The sequence below is a fragment of the Fringilla coelebs genome, assembly GCF_963513975.1.
Source record: "Fringilla coelebs genome assembly, chromosome: 4".
Lineage (NCBI taxonomy): Eukaryota > Metazoa > Chordata > Aves > Passeriformes > Fringillidae > Fringilla > Fringilla coelebs.
In genome coordinates this window covers 70,653,203-70,671,307 of record NC_140032.1, presented here as the reverse complement: position 1 = coordinate 70,671,307, position 18,105 = coordinate 70,653,203, and the positions used below count along the sequence as shown (strand labels likewise).

General features: G+C 44.3%; 1 protein-coding gene across 1 annotated transcript in view; it reads right to left on the bottom strand.

Annotated features, from left to right (window-relative positions):
• Positions 1–17,654, bottom strand: part of ARSJ (arylsulfatase family member J) — a 33,513-nt gene extending 15,859 nt beyond the window's left edge. Inside the window, exon 1 of the mRNA XM_084203993.1 lies at positions 17,222–17,654. Within this exon, the coding sequence (XP_084060119.1) occupies positions 17,222–17,589 (368 nt within the window). The 5' untranslated portion in view covers positions 17,590–17,654. The remainder of the gene's footprint in view (positions 1–17,221) is intronic.
• Positions 17,655–18,105: the final 451 nt, after the last annotated feature.

Here is an 18,105-nt window from a genome sequence, read left to right as displayed (position 1 = left end):
TGTTGCTCTGACCCATTGACTGATTCTCATTTGCCGCTCTGAAATTGCATCTCAAGTGCTTTGAGAAATGCATCATCCTGGGCTGTCATATAAAACCCAACATAAACCCCACAACAGTAATTCTGTTTGTTGCCAATGCTACAAGTCAACTCCAAGGACAATAAATTTCCACTTAATGTTAATAGCAAGGTTGCTGGAGACATTGGCATTCTGATATATTAAAGGCATAAAGTGCAAACAGCTTTTAATTCATTCTTTATATGCTTTATATGCCACCCCCAAACAAAATGTAAGAAAAGGAAAAAGGGAAGAACAGCTCCACTTCTGGTGTGGAATAATGTAAATCCTGATTTTCACCAGCAAAATAATGGCTAGCTAGGTCTATGGATCTTGCTGCATCTCTGGAATTATCTGTAGGTGCCAGTGATACCCAGGCTGTTCCAAGGCAATCCCAGGCCAACATCTGGTGCTTCACAAAGTGCACAAGACTTCCTAGCATTGTGGGAAAATAAATATCTAATGTAAGGCATTTAACATGACTCATGGAGCTATCCCAGTCCAGCACTGGTAAACAGCTCTGCATTGACTACATTTTCTAGAATACTCCAAACTCTTCCAGTTCAGGAAAAGTGCCTTTGTTTGGTTTTTTTCCTTCCCTCTTATGGGATGAAGGATGAAACCCCAGGCTAGAAAATACAGCCAATTGCAGTTCTAGGCTCCAAGCTGGAAGGCTTGGTTTAACAAAGAAATACCTCCTTCTCTTCTGAGATTACCTGTATTCCCTGTACAGGATCTGAAATTGCTGCTCCAACTCTTTCCCAGCTGGACTCCAAATTAAGATGTTAGTTTCACCATGATTTAGAGCGTTTGCTTGGGAACCAACCTCATTTTTATTTCATTTGCTCTGGAAAAATCTCTCATCAGTATTCCTCCTGAGTCTATAAATATCCTTGGCATCAGCCACATTTAAGGATCTCATGTGCTGGAATAACAGCCTCTCTGGGTCACTGGGGTTCCTTCCTGGGGCCATGGAATCACAGAATGATTTGGCTTGGAGAGGCCCTAAAGCTTATCCAGTTCCAAGCCCTCTGCAGTGGGCAGGGAGCCTTCCACTGGAGCAGGTTGCTCCAGGACCATCCAAGCCCTATTATCACCTATATTACAGCTCATAACATAGCTCATACAGCTGCAGATACTCTGCTGGTAACAAACACAATAATGGAGCCAACAAAATAAAGAGCTGTGTATGATGCCCATCCATTCGTTTTTCTTTTGCTTTTCTAGCCGAAATCAACATTTTTTCCTTATTCCTGCCTTCCCTAGGGATGAAAAAAAGAGAAGAAAATTCCCATTGTCTCCTTGAATCCGCAATTTCCAAGGTGTGTTACTGAGACAAGAAAATGCAACAAAACAGCAATCTGACAAAGGTTAAAATTTTCAAGTGCCTGACTACTATAGAGCTCTTGATCAGCCTGTAGATGGAAGAGATAAATTTGAATTAAGTAGCTAAACAAATGGAGTCACACAAAGCACACCTTGCCTTCTAATAAACCCCCAAAATGCACACACATTATTTCATGCTCTCAGCAAACAGAATGATTTCTTCCACTCACTTTCTCAGGACTGTGCTTAAAAAATTCCATTTCTCTCTCCTTAATAACTCCTACGTCAAAATTCTTCCCAGTTATGGCCATGGCTTCAGCTGCTTTTCAAAAGGCACCTGATGGCCTTTCTCCACCTGCAGGTAGTTTCTTTTCTTGCAGAGAAGTGACAAAAATTGAACACTGTGCCTGCACATTTCCATCCTAAAGCAAGCTAGCAGCTGAAGCAGCAAGAAAGGCTTTAAGAGCCAAGAAGTGGCGGTGTCCATGGCTCAGGGACCTCCTCCATTTCGTGGCGACAATCACAGGTCAGAGAATCACATTTTCCTTCCCAGAAAAAGTTTTGCCGTGTGCTGAAGTGCAGGTAGGCCTCTTGCTTGCCTGGCATTATGATCCACCCACCCCAATTAAGCCATGGTTCCTTTCTTCCCTCATTTCCTTAGATAATGGATTGATGAGGTGTGAATTCAGAACAAGTGCTATCAGCAAACGCAGCCTGGGCACACTTGGCTCTTTCTGTACCAACACCCAGTGCCATAAATAGGTTAAATCCTCCCTGTCAGTGAAGGGAAGCAATCTGTTCTCTCCCTGTCGTGTTCCTGGCATGCCAATCTCCAGTTGTACACACAGACACAATCCCAACAGGGGGGCAGAAAAAGGGAAGGAACACACAGTTCAGCTGCATGTAGAATTCCGTGTGTTTCCGTGTGTTGCTGTGGGTGCATTTCTGTTTTGTACTTCCTGTCTTCAAGCACCTACTCCTTACCTAAGTGGACTGTCTGGGTTTATTTAGATTTATTTAACTAAGCAAGTTATTTAAGAAAATCCACACTTTTATTTCTAGGAGGTATATCAAATTATAGCTTCAAGGGAATGACATTTTGTTTTTAATGAATTATTTCTGGTTTAACCATGGCAAAACTGTGTGTATTAAATAAAATCTTGTGAATACAGGCTTTGCTGGCTCCTAAATTTAGGTGCATCGAGAAAACAAACTGAAGATGTATCAATGTAAAAATTAATGGAAAATCATAGAGTTGGAATAATGGAATGACAGAATGGTTTAGGTTGGAAGGAGCCTTAAAGATCAGCTGGTTCCAATGCCCCTGGTATGGCAGGGCCACTGGGGGTGTTACATTCCCAGTCCCTGATGCTAATGGAGCATCACTGGCTTGATGGGACAGAAAGGCAGAGGAAAACACGTAGCACACCTTCCCACACAGGCTACATACATTCACCCAGCACAGGCTAGGAGATGAAGGACACTCACTGGCTGTCTTCGGCAAAAAGAATAAAATAAAAAAATAATAATTAAAAAAATTTCAAATTGCATTTTCTGAACCGCAAGAACACTGAAATAAGTCTTGATTTACACTGAGTTATGCAGTCAGACAAACTGACTGCATAAAAGCATTGCTGTGAAAGCCCAAGTTGATGAAAGATTTCTTTAAAAAATATGCAGGACAATATTTTCAGTTTGGATCAGGGTACTACAGACCAAGTTTCTCTATGGCATCAGCAGCTGATAAGCCTCGAGCAGACGGAAGAAAGGAAATATTTTAATCCCATTCCTGCCTGGCCAGTGTTGCACCAGCACCAACTGTTTCAGACACTTCTGCAGAACAGCAATATTTGCAAGTGTTTCTTCAGAAATGTGCAGATTTAATTCCAAGTACGCAGGACTGTTTTGACACCATTTATCAACTGCTCCCAAACAAATCAGGCTGGGAGCACACTTGTTCCATTTGCTAAATTCAAAATTTCCCTTGTGCGAGCCAAGGGAATTAGGCTAGACAAGGGTGGGGGTTTTCTTTGTACACTTTTGCTCTGTGTTTGCAAAGCCAAATACCCTGGCCATGGACATTGGCTGCCAGAAGACTGAGTTCAAGTGAGACAGCACATTTACTTTCCATACAAGAATAGTTGAGAAACAGACCTTGCCTCCCCAGTAATGCCATTTTATAAAAAGAAACTGGCAATTTATACATATATATATACATACACACACATATATAGGATATAGATAGATATAGATATAGATATATCTTTTATGTTTTACTCTGGCAAGGAATTCTTTTTCCTCCCTTCTTCATCATAACCCATGGATTTCTGGCAAGGAAGAAACTCTCATGCACAAATAAGAGCATGCATGGTTTATTCCCAAAACCAAAATCCAATTCACTGATAACGAGTGACGATTCCATTTTGCTGCACATGATTCAAAAGCAAATAAAGCAAATAAAGGTCATAATTCTAATAAAAACCAGCATTAGCTATAGCAGAGCAAACACCTGGAGCATGCCTAATTGGTCATCTCCAACCTTTGAAACCTAATGAAGACCCAGCAGTAATTTTGTAGGAAATGTCCTTGCAGTTAAACATGATATACCTCAAAGACCCAAAAGCTTCAAATGGTCTTTTAAGGAAATGTCTTTATATGTCACTGTCCATTACATCATGAAACTGGTCTTTGCTCAGCAGAGAAGAAAGAATTTTAAAGAGCACAAATGTATTTGTATTTTTGAATACTGGAGCTGTAGCTGCCTATTAGTTTCCTGGCCCTGCATATGACTTACCAGCACCTTGATCTGCAACACAGACCATTTTTTGTCATGAAACACAATCCAGCAACTTCATCTGTTTCACATCTTGTGAAAGACAAATCCTTCCTTGCACACTGTCACAATCAGGATTCAGATGAGGACAGCCTGGATTCCAGCTTGTTACAGCCTTGTCCTGCAGGCCTCAACACAACACCACAGCTCCAGAGGAGGCTCTGTCTGCTCCTGTGGGAAACTGCCTGCCCCATTTCTTCAGAGAAACACCCAACCAAATGAAGATGGAACAATCAGCCTATTCTTATCTTTCTGGAATACCTGCAGGTGACATCCAGCGACACTCCAGCAGAGCAGGATGCATGGACAGTGGCACGGGTGACTGGACACTGGAATGCCCAAACTCGAGATCATTATTTTGTTTGATGAACCAGAAACACAGAGAAGGGAGAGCAGAAACACTTCAAAACCAAAACAAATTCAAAACACATCAACACCCAAGACTCCAAAAGCTCAAGGTTGAAAATGCCATCATGAAAAAAACATTGTACTGTGAGGTGAGGGGGTGAGCCTGGCACAGGTTGCCCAGAGCAGCTGTGGCTGCCCCACACCTGGAAGCATCCAAGGCCAGGTTGGACAGGGCTTGGAGCAACCTGGGATAGTGGAAGGTGTCCCTGCACATGGCAGGGGGTGGACCAAAATGAGATTTAATGTCCCTTTCAACCCAAACCATTTTATGATATGCCCATATGATTTCTTTAACTAACCCTGAAAATTGATTTGGCAAATTCAAGTTGTAAAATGAAAAAATTGGAATAAATATATTTAAGCTGCAGGCTTTTTCATCCCTAAAGTACATCTGTGAGGAATTAGAAAAAGCAATTGGGTTAATTACATTTTGAGTGATTATTTTCATAGGGGTTATGAATATATGTTTAAGGTGAAATTTATACAGATTAAATTCCACAACCTGTTCAGACTGCAAATTTGCACTCATCAAACTGCTGCATTGCCTGTTGGAGAGCTGAAATTCAAAAGGAAATTGAATTAGAGGAATAACCTGAACAGAACAGGAGGCAATTCACTTACAATAACCACAAAGCAGTGCTTTTGGGGTCAAATAATCAATGGCAGTAACTGAAGTTTCTTGCAGAAAAGAAGATCTGGGGCTTGCTGCTAGCCCAGCCTGAGGGTGAGTTGTCAACGACTTGGTGCTGTGGAAAAAGCTTTGTCTTATCGGGACCTACACGGGGGGCTAGGGAAAACATGACACCTTGCTTGAAGTAAGGCAATAACACACAGGTTTCCCAGCTCGTGAGAGGAAAAGAAAATGCATTTGCTTCGTATCCAAGCATTGAGAAGGGGACAGAGCTGCCACCTGGCCGTTATCCTGCCATGGGATGGTGTGGTTTGAGTGCGCCTCGCCCTGTGCTGCACAGCCTGTGGGAGTTCTCAAAGGAACGAGCCCATAAGGATGATCAGCCTGGTTTAACTGGCAGATCACGGCTGAACTGGTAAAAATAGTACAAGATCTGCTGTTCTTGTGACATTGCCTACCCATCAGCAGCAGAAAAGCCTCAAACACTCTCTGATAAACAGACGCTTTGCCCAGATTTTCTGCTGAGGTAAAGTCATGCCAGTAAAGGAGTTGATGTGCTGCCTTCCAATTACTCAACTGTGAAAATATTTTAGTAACTTTGGGATTGAGAACAAGATAGCAAGGCTGGACTGGTCAGACTTTTACTGGAACATTGTGTCCTGTTCCTGATGACACTTTTCAATAAAGAATAGGCCCAGATATAAAAAGTCCAAAGGAGTACACTGAGAGCCATCAAAGGTATATAAACCAAGGTCTGTGTGGAAAGATGGAAAGAACTGAATTTACTCAGGCTGGAGAAGGGAAGAGCAGAGATGTGATAATACACCCAGATGTACAGATTTATCACCTTTTGTAGCAAAGAAAGTCCTGCACCTGAAAATTGCCAAGAGATCAGAGGCTTAAACTGCAGGAGGAAAGATGGAAGTGAGACAGCTTAAAAGTTATCTAATGCAAATTACAGCTGAGACTGCCTGGGAAAAGTGTGGAAATCTCTGTAGAAAGTTTCTTAGGAACAAGTTATTCCTACGTTTTTAAATAGTATTTTTGAATGATTTCTTGAAGAAGGAGATACATGGCAATTTACTAAGATTTCTTAAAACTGCTTTCTTGAATTTTCTGTGGAGACAAAGCAACGAATGGCAGTTTGTTCCCTCCCTTCTGAACTGTCCAGCAGCAAGGCAGTCAGCTGAGGAGCCATAAGGGCATTATGGCAACCACCCAAAGAGCACCATCCAGTGGGTCCAGCTGGGATTCTCTCTGACACAGGAGAAGAAGTAGATCCACAGAGCCCAGCTGAGAGACATCAGCTCTCCAGCAGCACGTGCTGCATTTGTACCCAGAGCACAGCTCCTCCTGCAGGAGCCAAGGATGCTGTGGGTGGACAAGGGAGATCTGCTTTGCTGGAAACATCATGTTCCCAGAGCAGCCTGCAAAGCCCAGTGCAACACATCTCCCTGCAAAGCCCAGTGCAACACATCTCCCTGCAAAGCCCAGTGCAACACATCTCCCTGCACTGCTCAGGCAGGCTGGCAGTAGCAGAGAGCTACATTCCAGGGCTTGGAGTAAATCAGGGAAGCGTGGTTTGGTTTGAACCCAGAAGGGTGAATGTACAAGGTGAATAATCTTGCCCATATATCATATCACATCACTTATCATATCATATCATGCCATATCTAATTAGAAATCCCTGAACTCCTTCCAAGTGCCTTAGGTTTGTTTTCTTTTCCAAACACTCCTGCCTGGGAGTAGCACAACCTTGGTCAAGTTCCTTCTCCTCCCTGATAGTATCACCTTTTCCCTTCCAGTTTTAAAATACAATGCTGATGGAAAGCGACACGGTACAAAATCAAACATTTATTAGAAAATCTCCTTTGACAACAGGCTTTTTAACAGTTTCAAAATAATTTCAGAACTGTGCGAGGAGTATTACCTTTTATGCCCCTTGAAGTGTGTTTACAACTGTGATCAGCTATAATTAATCCAGCTTTAAAATACTGATAAGGAAAGTATAAATATTATTTCTTTATGCATACAAATCTTTACATATGCCAGTAACTGATTAACAGGAACATAAATTCTGATTGTATCTGAAAGACACATCAAGCTGCTCTTCATCCAAAAAATATCTGAAGAACTAGAGAACTAAAGGGCAGGGTGAGACAATTCATTCTTGTGGAGAAGACTTGGTTTGGCTCTTCCTCTGCTTGGTGCCAGAGACAGGATAATGGGGAAAATGAAGAGAAGGGATTTAAGTCTGGCAGCCAAACTGATTGGCCTTGGAAGCAGAGAGAAGACTCTGAAAGGACATCCTGGTGGGCTGGTGTCCAGAAAAGCCTGGAAGTGGTTTGGGAGGCTGCAAATGTTTCAAACTAATTCTGGAATGACCTGAAAGGCTTGAGTGTTTTCTGGGGATAGTGTGCAAAAAGGTCAGGGAGGCATCCTAAAGGACAGGAGGGGAGGGTTGCACAGAGCACCAGTATTACTGCAGATACAACAACTTCCTCTAGTTTTCCCTTAGAAGGATGGGAGGCTGCATAAGGAACTGGCAACCGGGTCAAGCTAATAAATAGTCCCATTTTCTAAAACACACACCTCCATTACCAGAGAAACACAAACGAGGCAACAGCTTTCTCCAGGCTAACTTTGCTCCCCACTTTCCCCTTGGGTGATGGGCACCCTCATCCCACAGCAAGACAGGAAGAGTTTCCAAACACACGAACCTGGGTGAGCGATCACAAGGGCAGGAAGTAAAATCCTGGTTGTCTGACTCACTGCTTGAGTTGTTCCTCCTGCTTCTGACCCCAATACATTTATTATGCAAATTAATAATTTATAAAGGAGCAGAAATGTCCCCCAAGTACCCCCAAAACCCAACTATGACACGAAATCATTTAATGCAGAAATGCTCCACTCTGGTTTTGTTTTTTTCTTCTAAGATATCTCAGGCTGCATCTTGTTCACAAAGAAAAGCAGCTCACAAATTTCATTTTGCATTACCATGACTCACCATGGTTAATGGTAACAAAATAAATGTTTTTGTTACCAAAGAGAGCAGGCATGACTCAGATATATGGAGGATGCATGTTGAACAGTAAGAGGCATCTTGATGTTACGGTTTTTCAGATTCAAAAGCCCTTTAGGGATTTGCCAGGAAAAGCCACATCTATATATATACATATATAAAAAATCCCATTAAATCACTTTACTGGCAAAGACAAGGCATTGTAGGAGGCAACAGCTGAAATTCAGGCTATTAAACCCAATGCACTTCCAGGTCACATTTAGCAGGAAACATGAAAACAGAAGCTGGTAAGAAAGGAGAGGGCCATAAACCAAGCAGCAAATACTTCATTTTTTGCCTAGAGTACTTCTACAGGGGAAGAAACAACACAGAACTAAGTTGTTCCTTCCTCCCCTCCACCAAGAATTTTATTTTGACAAGTCAGAACCATAAAATAATTCAGGAATTAAGAATTAAACAGACCACAAATCAGAACTAATGTGGAATGATGGTAGGCAAGTATGTACAATAGGAAAAAAATCTGTTTTCAAGGAAAATCAGCAAACAGGCTGAAATAGCTTCCTCTGAAGGCTCTTGAAAGTGGAACCATGGAAAAATTAAGGAAGGAGCTGCCATTTTGCTGTGGTCATTAACAAAGTCCCTAATTACATCAGTTGGCCCTTTAAAAGAAAAAAAATTAAATATAAAAAGTTCACAAAACAGTTTTCTTTACTAAAATTGACAATTGGTAAAGTTAGGGAACTCCCTAACAGTCAAGATTCCAATTTCTTGAATACTTGGGAATATTTTTTTATTTCCAGGAGGAAACAAACAATAAAGAAGAGTTTATAAAGTCAGTGTGTCCCTGCTGTGTGATGTACGTTGGCAGGAGACCTAATTCAGCAACCTCCAGAGGCCCCCTCAAACCCAGTTTTCTGGGGTTTTATCAACTCTGATCCATGGCAACTAAAACGGAGTACACAAAATGTGATGGTAAATGTTGTTTTGATAAAGTTTATTACACTCAGAGAGGTAAAATTTGTGAGGCAACAGTGGGTCTATTAGAGTATATTTAGTCTAAAGATACTACGCTGCTTCCCCCTATCCTGAGACTAATTTTCTCCTTTCCCTTCAGCTTCCCATTTTCCTCAAATTATAGTGTTTCTTCAAATTTGTAATTTTCTGCCTCTTCAAAACAGAAGGGAACTCATTTCTCATGAGAGCTTATTATCACAGAGATCGCCTCTAAAGCAGTACCTTGGTACCCACTTGCGTTCTATAAATGCTAAGAAAAACTACATAACGTTATCTCATAACGGGAGAAAATTCTCTTTCAGGGAAGGAATGCTTTAAAACTCATAAATGGGAGATAAAAGCAGACTGAATCAGAAAATGGACACAAGAGATTTGGCTAGAAAACAGCTAATAATCTGATAAGAGGATGCACTGGAATTAAAATGAATCCCAAAAAGCTGCATTCATATTTCAATTAAAAAAGGAAAAAAATGAAATGAAAAGCCAAAGTAATTTAGTTTGAATCCTGCACTTCCAACCAGAGTGCCATGACAGTGAGAAAGCTGCCGTGGCACAAACAGCCTCATTAACCACGTGTTTAAGTGTAAGAAAAATAAGAACTAGGTTTGGTTTCCATATGTGAGATTTCTGCCCCAAGGTTGAAAACAAAGGCTCTGGGGCCATAACATACTTATGATATTAATAATGTCTACTTCAATGCTTGTTATCTAATATCTGCAGAGATGCATTTGAGAAGATAATTTTGTGTTTGAAGCAGATTAAAATCTGCCTAATTATCCCAGATTTGTTTTCCAACTCCAGCAACATTCTGTCCCTCCAACCTCGAGCTTGCTAATGTGTTGCTAACAGCCCGAATTAATAAGCAGGTGATAGCTGACACCACCAATTAACATATTACTACTGCAGTCGAACTGGGATGATGAACTGCTTTCTTTTTATAAACCAGCACGTACAATAAAGTCCCCCAGTGAAAATTCTGCAATTTCATCACAGGCCACAGAGCTATTTCAGTCAATGCTTAAAACACCTTTTGTATTAATCCTTGGCATTTGTTACCCATTAGGACTGTCTTGGGTTTTCTCTGAACCCTTGCTATTGCATTCCAGCCCCCCAATTTACACACAGAGAAGCTGAGGTCAGCAGCCAGGTCTTCTGGCTTTTAAGTGAGAAAACCAATAAAATGGGCAGCTTTGATAAAACACTTACTGATACAGAGAAAGCTAACACATCCTACAGAAGATCACTCACACAGGCCCAATCTTCTTTGCCTTGTGCTATCTATATTAATTGAAAAATGGCTGCTGAATTACCTCCTTCATTCTGCAACAGACATCCTAGAATGGAGCAAGCTCAACTCAGCACATCAATCAATACAAAGCCAGGCAAAAAATGGGGGGGGAATAGGAAATCTCAAAGATTGACTTTAAACCCGAAGTGCAATAAAAATTCAAACCCTGAACTAAGGTACACACAATTGTGAAGACAAAGCCCTGGGTGTGGTATTATCACCCACACAGGTGTCACAGAGACAAAAAGAACGTGGACAGATTTTTCCCTTCTTCTGACCTTCAGCTCACTAATCTGGAAAATCTTTCTATGAAATGTAAAGTGTCTTAACGAAAACATTAATTTAATTCGTCCCATTTCATTTGGTCTGAATCCTTTGACAGGAAAGCAGACCCCATCTTTTAATTTCCAGTTCTATTTTCAGACAGCCATCTCAGGTTCCCATCTTGATTCACTTTAAGGGTCTCATGAAGGAAGAGTAACACTGAAAAGGGAGAACTGCACAGGAGTCCACGGCCACCACTCATCCTTCTTGTCACAGGCAGCACTGTGTGTCATCAATTACAAAGCATGTATCAGGCACAATGCTAAAAGGGCTCAATTCCTTAATTACTTCAAGCTTAACTTGTCCATGGAATATAATTTCTCTTTTAGAGCTGGAACACCCAACAAACCAAACTACAGGAAAAAAGCCTATAATAAGCTCTTTGGAGTACTGATAATTTACAATCACAAATTTTCTAAATTTATTTCCAACTATATTTCTTTAGCTTACTGTACTTTGCATAAATTGGAAAATGAAAAACAAAAATCAATTTCCACTACATAGTTATAGATGTCAGGCAATGCTGCTTGTTCCATGCAACAGACTTTGCCTATCAAACAATATTCTTAGGGGCTGCCAGAAAGTGATGCAAGAAAAAATTATCACAACCTGTCCTACACTTTGCTACTTCCTGCATGTGCTACTTTTTATCTTGATTGCCTGCATGTAGTTTCCCTTCCTGCCCTGTTCTCCACATGCTCCTTTGTGAAGTCAATTAATAGTTACAATGATATGGACAGACCTCTTGTAGCTTAATACCCCAGAGCAGCTCAGTACCTGGGTCTAATTTTCCACAGAACAGAGGAGAGCAAACAGAGGCAGAAGAAAATAAAGAAAAATAAGTCGATGCATTTAATTATTTACTTGTTCTCTGCGTGTGCTTCATATATATGTATGTATGGACAATGTCATGCTAAGGGAAAGACATAAGAACATGGAAAAAGATACCTCAACATCTTTGGCAGCCGTCCCACAAACGGTCCTGAAAGAAGTCAGCAGAAATAAACAATGACATACTCCAAGAGTTATGAGGCCTAGGGGGAAAAATCTTGAAAATTTCCAGAGAAAACGAGGATGAAGAAAACAGGAATTTCTAGGAGAAAACTGAAATTAAACTTTCACACAGCATTTTCACTCAGAGCGAACGCTGAAATAGTTTCTGGCACTTAGTAGTGTTCTATTCACACCATGCCTCAGAAGGCCTTCTGTATTAATCTGTACTTCAAATGAGGCACAGATGAATCCAAGCTGGAAGAGACACCATCCAATTCAACCCTTCTCCCCAAGGCAGACTCAGCTACGTGATGTCACTGCTGACATATTGCTCCTAATGACTGCCACTGGAGAAACCCAATTTCTCACAGCCACCTATTCCAGGGTTTCACAATCTCTACTTTGCAGGTTCTCCCTCTGATCCGACCTGAAGTTTTCCTGCTCCAGAAAGCCCCTCATTTCTTGTACCACCCAGCATGACACTGAACACACACGATGCCCCTTCTCTGCACAGCTCTTAAAATACCAGAGGCCTACCACACCCCTTCCCATTTTTCTCTCCTTTAGACTAAACAGCTCCGTTTCTTCTGATCCTTCCCCCCGAGTTATCTCCCTGAGATATCGGATCACCCTTCTCTGGACACTCTCCAACAATACAGACGTTGCTCTTGGAGAATGATGCCCAAGTTTGGGCAAAAGTGCTCCAGCTGTGGAGCTCCTCACAGACCTACCAGGCCCCACATTCTCACAAACTCATGCGACGTTCGCCTTTTTTGTAACAGCATGACATTGTTGACCTCACACCCAGTGCATAATGCACCGTAATTCCAGCTACTTTGCTGAAGGAACACCGTCTAAGGAGTTGATCACCATCCCCAGCCTGTTAAATTTCTTCCTGCTTCAAGAATTCAGCAGAGTATCTTCTATTTATCACTGCTGGCTTTAATTTTGCTTTATTTCAGATTATGTCTCTAATTTGTCAAGATGATTTTCAGTATCACTACAGTCCCTTTATGCTGGCAGGCCCTCCTCGCTCACCAGGCACATTTAATCAGAACATTTTATTTCATCATCTCAGTTCTTAATGGAAACACTGATCAGAATTAAACTCGGGAGCGCTGACTGCCAAGTCCCTTTACTCCAGAGCAGATAAAGTATCAGGTCACCTCTTGCTACTCAAGGCTGATATTCTGCAGCCCTGGTGCTTTGTTAACTACAGCACAGGGAATGTATCTAATGGAGTGTTGAATATGCTTCCCAGTACCCCGTCAAGGCTCCAGGACCCTTCTCTGCAGCTCAGAGCACAGCAGGTAACTTCCCAATCCCACAGTGCTGTACTGGCTCCTTCCCAGAGCAGCACCCTGCTGGAACTGCAGCCTGGGCCAGGATGCACCCAGGAGCAGGGAGAGAGGAGGCTGACCAACAGCTCGCACCCTCAGAGTAAAGGATTTCTGCTTGTCTTGAATCAGCTACACTGCCTTCAACTCAAAGTACTTAGCCCACTCCTGTTTGCCAAAATAAGTCCTAGTTTGCTCAAACACTGTCATTTTTAATGCTGAACTAGGTATCACTACACAGGGATGCCTAGAGCCATATGCCTAACACATATAGCTATATATATATGTTTATAAATGTGTGACATTTCTGAATTAGATAACAGATATAATTATTTATATTACAATAACACTCAGATTATGCTTACTGATTATACAATCTATTTCTGTCTGCTTTGGATGAGCAAATTCTCAATATTCCATTTTATCCCACGGGAAAAAAAGGATTTATTTCCCCAGACTTTCACCATTTCCCAACATCTTCCATCTCTGCATTCCATCCACAGTGCAAAGCTCATTCCTGAGATTAGTGCTGGCCTTCCATGACTCAGAAAAGGAGTTCAGATTCTCACTGATCTGCAACCCCAGCTGCGCATCAGATTCTACAAAGAGAGATCCCTACTCCTGAATAGATGAGGAACCTTCCTGTGGCCCAGAGGGATTCCAGTGCACATTGTGGTCCCCAGGCTACAAGTCTGATAATCAGCAGAAAACCAGGAACCTAGAGGAGGAAGCAGGTATCTAAATTATGCCAAAAGCATTTACAGCATATTATGTCTAGATTCCTTCATATCAGCCAGTATTAATTGTCAGATTCCTTTCCTAAATTAGATATTGTTCCAGCAAATACCCCTGCATTGCATAATACCTGCTGCACAGAACTGGGACAGCTACCCTGACACATGCTCCTCCAAGCTTACAGGCTTTCAGCCAGGTTCCCCATTCTGCACAAATGATTTAGGTTTTTGAGGCATGCCTGACACTTTCAAGAAGGAAACAACCCCAAGAAATACCGTATCACACAAAACAATTCATCTGGAGACAATTTATGTCACTCACAGCCAAGCCCAATGACAGCCACAGGCTTAGTCCAGCTGCAGGACGTGGGAGAGGCCGGGCAGGGTCCCAGAGCTGCCCAGGGCAGAGCACACCCTGTCACCCAGGTCCCTGCTGCCATCCCAGCTGTGCAGCTGCTGTGCAGAGCTGCTCCCTCACCTCCCTTCACAGCCCCAGCACATCACACTGGCCCTCGGCCCACTGGCTCACACCCTTCTTCTCCATTCCTGAGGCTCAGCTCAGCTGCAACCCCCCCACACACCCAGAAGTCAAGCCCAAAATAAAAAGTGGTGGAAGCCAGCCCTACCAGCGGCCTAAAAGCAATAGTCTTGGATGGAGTGAATGGGGAAAGTGACAATACTGTGAGAAAGCAAGGAACGAAAGTAGCCAAACGGGTGTGAGAAAGCAGGTAGGGATTCAGGAGAGGTGACGATGACAAACTCACCAGCTGCCACACGGTGGTACAGCACAGGGGGAAAAATAATTCTGCCTCTTCCTTCTAACATGTCATCTCCAGCCTCCTTCCCTGTACTAGTTCACACACAGGACAGCCACCAAGAGAAGGGTCTCTTTACTAACACAGGCCATGGAAGGGCTGCCTGGAGACCTGTGAAGAAATTGGGCTGTTCAAAGTCTTCTCCAAAATGTAACTTCCACTTGGCAACTTGAGTCAGTCATGACTCTGATTTACACCAAGTCCCTCTGAATTTGACTGATCCAACAGGTTATGTTTGGAACATGTTCTAGTTCAAGGCGTCCATGCCCATGGCAGGGGCCTGGACTAGGTTACCCTTTAAAGGTCCCTTCCAACCTAAACTATTGTTTAGTACTATGTTAAGCATTGGATGTGTATTGGGAAGCATGAAGCATCCAGGTAATCCTCCAGAAGATGAGAAGGTCTTTAGCCTGGAACTAACACATTTAACAACTCAACAAATAACAGCACTTGTTCTGGATTAGGAGTGCCCAAATCCTAGCATTTTAATTAAGACACCTCTTCTAAGAGGGCATTAAAAGCAGTCATCAAAGCATTTGTCTTCAGCAAGAATGGAAACAGTATTCTCTGAACTTGCTTTGTGAGTATTCTACTCAGCCTATCAACTCCTCACCAATCCCGCCTCGATTTCTCACTCAGGAGAGTGGTCTCTCTCTACAGCTCCTTTTTCCCTAACGTAGAACAAGATCAAAAAAAATACTCTAAGGGCTTCAGACCAGCAGACTAAGGAAATAAAGACGAAGTATAAGCAAATTTCTTTTTTCCTATGAAAGTTTCCAAAACCAAAGCAGGCAGATTTGCAGAACCATTTCCGCCTGGCAAGTCAATGAAAAGAGCAGGGCTCCTCAGAACATGCCTACCTTTTACTGTATTTAAACAAGGATCAAAACAGTTAAACTGAGTCACAGTTATTCTTAACTTGTACTTTTCTCATGTTTAGAAAATCTCTGCAGCCTCCAAGAGCCAGAGCAGCACCCTGGTTCCACTGGAACCCGGTCATCCCATTCCTGCAGCTGCTGCATGAGTCATTCCTGTGCAGCATGACATTGCCTTTGTGAAGCACAGCTTCCCAAACCATCATGCTCAGAAAGCTGGCTGGCTACGTGCTGCTGGCACAGCTCCTGGCCTCCAAGTGCTGCATGCCTCTAAAGACAGCCGAGATGCACCGAACCTACCCTGGCACCCGCTTCCCTTGAAAGCCGCTGCTTTAGCGGCCTCAGGGCAACTCTGTTCTTGTGAATGACTGAGGAGGTGCCTCGGAATAACTTCTGAGACACAGTCTGCACAAAGAAGTAAAAATAAAACCCAAACAAAGACCTGTGTGGAATTCTTGCTCTAGATAATGTGTCAGCTCTCCATGCAAATCTCCCTGGTCCAGCAAGTCCGGGAAATAGACCGAGACTGGGAATTATCTCCATCTCTACCATATGGAGATGCGAGACACAGGCCAGTTGCTTGTTTTATTTAACATGTGTTTCTTTTACCAGCAGTATTAACGTGGCCTTGTTCCTGTTTATACTTCGGGAAAGGAGAAAATAAACTTTTTTCCTCTCATTTTGTTTTGCTCTTTTAAGGGTTCCCTGTTCCTGTCAAAGGGAGTTAAGCTAAACAGAGACAAGGAAGTTTTGTTCCAGAGTAAATGCGTCCACACTTGGAGATTTAGAAATTGTTCCTACAGTTCAAATGCATAAACTTGCTCCCTTAATCCTCATTAACCTTCTCATGTAAGAAGGCCCTGAGGTTGGGTAATTATTTTGTTAGCAGACCACAGTAAAACACAACTTTAAGGCAAAGCACATGACACCCACACAGAGCTCTCACCAGTTAGGAGAGGCACCTATTTTAGTGGCTTAGGAGTAAAGTTCGTAACTGTCTGCAAAGTGACAAAAGTGATGCTGCAGCTATGAGAGTGCTGAGAGAGCCTGAATTCCCTGTGCCCATCCACATGTGACACACTGCGACACTACCTCAGAAATGCAGGATAACCCTTGGAGGGAAGTCACATAAGACAACGCCAGTGAGACCGGTGAGCCAACTGCAATGAACAGAGAGGAGAAAACGAAAGGCTGTCATTTCCTCCTCCTCCTCCTCTGAGTGCCCTGGAAATCACAGAGCAAAGCGGAGCTGCTCGCTCCCAGCAATAGCAACGTTACTTGACAACCAGCACGTCTGTCAGTGATGCTGTAAGCACCAACGTGCTCCAGCACTCGCGGGGCAGCTCGCAGTGCTGAACCCTCCTGCCTCCCACGGTGACAGCTTTATTTTGCTGTTTCAAACCTATCACAAGCATGTTCCATTCAAGGGTTTTAAGGGAACCAGAGAGGCACCTTCTGCCCATAGGATAACCCAGACGTGAACCTGCCAGGTTCACCCCTGCTCTTTCCAACAGGGACAGCATTTAGGCTGGAGAGGCGAAGGACAAAGTAGTAGCAAACTTACTTTCCAGTGATCAGTTGGCTTCTGGATGGTGTACACATGGGCTGGACATAGTAGTTCTCCAGTTTGACCCCTTCGGCAGCCAGCTTGTCCAGCGTGGGTGTCCGGATCTCGGACCCGTGGTACCCCACGTCCCTGAAGCCCTGATCGTCGGCCAGGATGAAGATGATGTGCGGCTGCGAGCTGGGGGCGCCGGCCGCGGGCTCCTCTCCCTGCAGGTTCCCCGGCGCCTCCCCGGCACCTCCCCGGCGGCTGCCCCAGGCCAGGTAGCCGCAGGTGAGGAGGCTGAGCAGGGACAGCCCGGCCAGCACCGCCGCCACCATCCTCCCCGGGCTGGGGCGGCGCGGCCAGCGGCGCCCACCGCGGGCCATCCACCGCGGCGGGAGGGCAGAAAAACAGTAACGAAAAGGAAATAAATCAACAAAAACCCAACAAAACCAGGCGGCCTCGGGACGGGCAGCGCCCGTCAGGGCTCCCGCCGGGCGCGGGACATCGCAGCCACCCCAACTTCGGCAACCTCAGCCGCTGGAGCCGGTGCCGGGCGGGTGGGCAGGGCCCCGCCGGGGGTCACAGCACCCTCGGCCCGCCCCCGGCCCCGCGCCGGGGCGCCGCTGCCAGCCCGTCCCGGGGCCGCTGCCCATGGCGGGGCGAGCCGGGGCGCCCCGGGACGGGACGGGACGGGGCCGGGACGGGCCGCCCCCCGCCCGCCTCCGCCGGCGCTGCCGGGCCGCGCCGCTCCCTCTCCGCTCCCTCCGCCCACCCTCGCCACCGCCCCCGGCGGCTCCCGGTGCTCGGACCCGCCGGAGGACAGGGGCACCCCGGCCCCGGCAGCGCCCGCAGCCCCGCTCCTCCCTGCCGGGCCCCTCCGCAGCCCCGGCTCCTGCCCC